We start from the raw sequence: 5,719 nt of genomic DNA on the forward strand, positions 1-5,719 counted from the left end.
TATGTTCCATACCTGCACTCTGCAGTGGAACATATTCCCCTCTCCAAAAGCTTGGAAACAATGAGCTTAAAACCCATCCTGAGATTAGACAATCATACCATCTGTTAAGAAGGACTGGTGGCTTAGCAGCTGCTACATACAGCAATGCTAGTGAGTCTTACAGGATGTACAGGGTTATAAGACCACTGAAGGGTACAGAAGTCTGGAGCATAAAAGGAGAATCAAGATGCTTGCTCTGTAACCTCAAGGCAAGTCTTGTCATCACAAGCCTGTTTACTCTGACCTAGAAGAGAGAAGTTTGTCTGCCTCTAACCACAGGGAAGCCTTACAGGTGCAAGAGAATGATGCTGTTTTTATTTGTATAATGAGGCACACCTTCCCACATTAATGCAAATTAAAGTATGTTGAAATGCATGTTCATGTATCATCCCAACGCACCAATGTACAGACTCTTCCTTCCTCTCCCCTCCGTGTATAGTAAAAAGCAGGTTTCCACTGCTCAGCCACTTGGCTCTGAAGAGATTAAGGAGCTCTCATCTTCATCCAATATCTTACTTTTAGATTTATCACCGGGGTACTCAGCATGTACAAAACAAATCAAATATAAAACAAGGCCTTGCATAAACATGGAAACTCAAGGGAAAACAGTTTACAGAAAATGATGGAAAGGACAAACTGTTTGGCAAAGAGGTCTTTTTAATTTAATGAGATTTTTCTGTATGAAATGAGATTGCAAGTGGCTATCCTAGAAACTTCAGACCATCTACAAATCCTCACCCTTTCTTCCATGAAGGTCAGAGATGCAAGTTTCATTTCCTGCACTCCTGTGAGGGTCCCAGTCCATGAACCATCCTTCACAAGTTACTATCTAACTCTTCCTGAACGCAACTCGCTTTACCACATTCTGAGCTCCAAATTTTGCTATTAATTTGCTTTTGACATTTTCATCTTCTTTCTGCAAATCTAAATCATCCTGTCTGCTCCATATAGGGTATCCATCCAAGCGCTGACTGTTATGTAAGAAGTAGGAAGTGGCCTCCACTTCACCACTGTTTTTCAGAAAGGCTTGCGTAACAGTTGAGAGGTCCATGCTGAATTCCTCCATGAAGTGCTGTACTGTCTTCACTGCATCTGCCACCTCTGTGGGGGAAGGGCAAGACCTTATGGGCTTTTCCTCCTCTTGAGGCTGAGTTTCATTTATAGCAGAGTCCTCAGCAGTTACCAGTTCTTTCAGTTCCATTTTCTGACTGGAGACTGTTTTTTCAGGGGACTTCAGCTCTTCATCTTTTGCAAGATTTTCTTCCTGAAGGTCAGAGGTCTCATTTTCTGACTAGGAACAGAAGTTAGAGTGAGTGACATTCCACTCTAACTCAAACAAAACTGCTAAATTAGGAGTCCAGAGCAGTGCTGTCCTCCCCTCCTCCCCTATGAATCCTTCTAAAGTATACTGATGTGTTGAACATGATAGCTGTGCACAATAAAATCCAATAATCCAAGTACAGCAATGCACAATCCATGATACAGCGGAATGTGGAAAGGCAGGAGAAAAGGGACAGAATTTAAACTAAATCTAACCAGAGTCAGGAATTAAGTTTTGTCATTATGAATTGTGTAAATATGCTCAAGGAGCATACCCTGCTTGTGACAGTAAGGCCTTGTCTACATTGTCACTTTACAGCGCTGAAACTTGCTCGCTCAGGAGTATGAAAACACCCCCCCCCGAGCAAAGCAAGTTTCAGCGCTGTAAAGTGGCAGCGTAGACAGTGCACCAGCGCTGGTAGCTACTGCCCTTGTGGAGGTGGTTGTTTTTACAGTGCTAGTGGTGCAACTACACAGCTATGTTAAAGTGCTGCAATTGGTAGTGAAGACATACCCTTAGTGAATCACTTGCTGCTAGCCAACGAAGCTTTAGCACTTACAACTTAACGCAAAATGACAGTGATGTGCAGATGACCATTCTTTATCAAACATTTTTGGTCTCATCTAACATCCTCAAGTTTCTGGACAGGGTCAAATTGGAAAAAGTTAGTTATGCTCTTTTTACTTAATATGCCACAATGATGCCATTCATAGTACGTTGTGTAGTTAATAATATCCTTTCTCCTTACATACTTTAGCTAATAGTGTAAAAGTTTAAAATGTTAACTTTAGTCATCTGAGTTAACACCTAGAAAACATGCCTTCTTTCATTTATTATCTGGGAATTAACTGACTAGTAGTAATTTTGTAATGTAATTCATCTTAAATCAGAATATAACTTGGAAAACACAGTATTGCTGCTGAAGCTATTTTTGCTTCTTCGTTATTAAAAATGTAGGCCATTGGGTAACATATTAAGCCATAATTGCTCAGCTAAAGAGAATAAATCTGCACCTGTGAATCAGAGAAATACTTCACAAGATGGCATGCGCCAGATGCTTACAGTCTTACACAAAGGCACTTTAGCCACACTTTTGTTAATTTGATTTGTTAGTTCTAGGTAACTCTAGGAAGCAGTTTAAGTTATAACCATGATTGTCTGATGGTCCTTCTGAAGGGAGAAGACTGGTGTAACTCATGTGTTTATAAAACTTTATACATACTCCATCCTTTCCAATATTGCCAATACTATCCTCTCTTTGGTATCAACGCAAGACTCAACTACCTTGGTGTACCAACCTGTTCTGACTAACCCCTGAATTGTTCTCCCTGTCACTGGTCTCGTTTTTCATGGCACACAAATATTGCACCCAGTTGATTTACCACCACTGTCAATTCCCGATTCAATGGTCAAGCTGAAAAGTATCAGAAGTGGGAAGCAGTCTGGGGAATGGTAAAGGTTTTTAATCAGCAAGCAGAGCAGGTCTTGCTGTAAGCAGGTGCCCCAATATGGCCTGCTGCTGAAAACTGTTATCCCTGAAGTAGCACACCCTAACTAATATTACTACAAAGCTGTAGAAAGAATCAGCATCCCAGTGTTATTCACACAGGAACAAAGTCATATTTAAGATTAAAGTTATTTATGAAGGTTTAAGTAGTAAATGTGAGGTTTAACTAAGTTTGGGATTTTAATCTACACATCGGAAAACATTCAACACATCTGTGTGATCACGTTATGCAGATACAGCTGTCCAACTATGAATGTATACCTCACTGCCTTCAAATTCTTTGTTAGCCAGCTGGAAAAGGCTACTTTCTTTTGTTAATTGGTCTTGAACCACTCCTTGGGGTACATCAGCTACTTCCTTCCTCCAGAACTCTGTTAGAGAGAGAGAACATTGGCATTTGCTGTGTAACGGGCATGCTATTATCCTCTTACTCATAACTTCAGATCACATTTCACATCCTACTGACTGCTACGAGTAATCAGTTTAGTAGTCTTCTAATCACTCTGAAAAGGGTAAGAAACTCATGTTCTGGCAGAGTTAATGGTTTCTGTTCAGATGAGGTACAGGGTGAGGAAGCCGTGGGTCTGTGTTCAGTTTTAATAAAGATTCTAGGAGTGATCCAAGGAATTAAACCAGTAAACGTTACACCTATCAAAAAAATCACACACCAAACAACCCTGATTCATTCCCAGAGCACCATCCATTCTGTGCACTGAAGCTATCATGTCATTAAGACAACACGCATCTGCACAAGGTAGCCAAATTAAAGCCACCTGTATGACTTGAAATCTGGCATTTCTTAACTTTTAAGGTTGCAAAGTCAAGAACTCAATGCTCCATAAATGCTTTTTTAAAAATGTTTTTGTTTTTTAAAGCTGAGAAATTAAATTCAATTATATGGTACCAAACTGAACTTCCATGGATCACTAGCAGAGTTTGGACTTTCAGATTTACAGAACAGACATAGTTTATACATTCAGAAGGGACCAGCATGATCATCTAGTCTGACCTCCTGAACGCTGCAGGCCACAGAACCTCAGTCACTCATTCCTGGAATAGACCCCAGTAACTCAGCCAGAGGTTAGAAGTCCACAAACCATGGTTTAAAGACTTCAAGTTACAAATGAATGAGCCATTTACACTAGTTTAAACCTGCAAGTGACCTGTGCCCCATGCTGCAGAGGAAGGCAAAAAGTATGTCAGTGTAGGTACTCTATCTTCCTGAGAGTTATGTGGACAGGAGAAAACCTCCTGTTGACATAGCACTGTCTATGCTGGAGGTTAAACATCCATACCCCTGACAGCCATTGTTACACTGACCTAAGTTCTCAGTATAGACCAACCTCATTATCTTGTGGCAATGAATTAACAGCTTAACTGTTGGGGTAAATATTTCCTTTGATCAATTTTAAATTTGCCATCTTTTGTTTCCTTGTATTATGAGATAGTAAAAATAAACTGGGTAATGCTAATTTTCCTACACCACTTATTTTGTATAAATATCTATTGTACCTTCCTACTCAACTCCTCTCTAAACAGTCACAATGTTTTCATTCTCCTCACATGAAAGCTTTTCCACACTAATTTCACTGCCCACATGATCTTTGTGCGCTGTTTCCCAAGACAAATCTACCAGAATTGAACAAAGGAGTCCTGCTGATGTCATGCCATTACATTTATATAATGGCATTATAATTTAACTCTGTTCAGCCTAAATTACAATGAAAATCTTCTGGATGTGCCTATTAGACTGTGGAACAGTTTCTCCAAGAAATGTGGGGGCAACCCTAGGCTTGGGGCATTTCCAGCCAGCCTCCCCAAAACACTGTAAGGAAAAGCATACAGGAGGAAGCACTAGGTCTACTGCAGCTTTTGCAGTTCAGGTTCCTAGGATTTCATGAATACAGGTCACTGAGGTGTGTTTATGGCTGTGTGCCCACTATGCTCATCTAACCCCAATGGCTGGTCGACATGGGCATGACCCCAGGACTTTGTAGGCCAGGGGCTGGGTGGCACCTATCCCCACGGCATACAGGGCAGCGGCAGAGCTGGGAACAAAGCCCGGCAAGTCTTTGCCTCGGAAGGGCCCGCCCCGCGCTCCCAGCCGCCCCCGCTTATCCGCACCGCTATCCGCCGGCTGCCGGGCGCTCCTGGCGAGGCTGCGGGGCGGCGCGGGGCCGGGCCCGCCCAGCAGGTACTTGTGCTCCTGGCCCCGCAAGTGCCGCAGATAGCGGTCCCGCATGGCCTGCCAGGTGTGCGGCGTCAGGCGGGTCCGCTCCATCTCCTTCCAGAGCACGGTGCCGGTGACGCTGCCCTGCGCCCGGTCCCGCACGTGCAGCAGGATGGCCTCGTCCTCGGAGCCCGTGAAGGCAGAGCGGCCGGCCGAGGCGCCGGCGGGGCCCGGGGCCTGCTCCGCCGCCAGCCGGTACTGCTCCAGCGGCAGCCGCTCGTTCCTCTCCACACAGCGCCGCACGTACTCGGTGGAGACGACGTTGCCCGTGGCGCCCCGCTCGTCGGGCTGGGCCAGCAGCACCGCGCCCGGCTCCTGCACGCGGCAAAGGCGCCCGCCGCCCGCCAGGATCAGCGGCGCGAGCTGCAGCTTGGCGGGCCCGGGCCGCACGTAGAAGCGCATGGGGCTGCCGTCGTCCTGCAGGAACAGCGTCCGCGAGCGAGCGAGGCCCGCGCGCTCCGAGCCCATGGTCTGGCGCCGCCAACCCACAGCTTAACTCGCACTTAGAGGCTTTCCCGCCACCCGGCATGCGCGCGCACGCCCGGAGCCCCGCCTCTTCCTTTCTGCGCACGCGCAGAAGCCGGGATGCCGCCAGGCCGTGCCCCAAATAGTCCCTGACCCG

The 5,719-nt window shown here is 45.5% G+C and overlaps 1 protein-coding gene across 1 annotated transcript; it reads right to left on the minus strand.

Moving 5' to 3' along the window:
• Positions 1–335: 335 nt before the first annotated feature.
• Positions 336–5,641, minus strand: TERF2IP (TERF2 interacting protein). The gene is given in 3 exon segments (XM_030582109.1): positions 336–1,468; positions 3,129–3,238; positions 4,992–5,641. Coding segments are annotated over 3 exon segments (1,284 nt in total). The 5' UTR covers positions 5,566–5,641; the 3' UTR covers positions 336–868.
• Between the last annotated feature and the right edge of the window lie 78 nt (positions 5,642–5,719).

This window comes from Gopherus evgoodei, chromosome 12, assembly GCF_007399415.2.
Source record: "Gopherus evgoodei ecotype Sinaloan lineage chromosome 12, rGopEvg1_v1.p, whole genome shotgun sequence".
NCBI classification, from domain to species: Eukaryota; Metazoa; Chordata; order Testudines; family Testudinidae; genus Gopherus; species Gopherus evgoodei.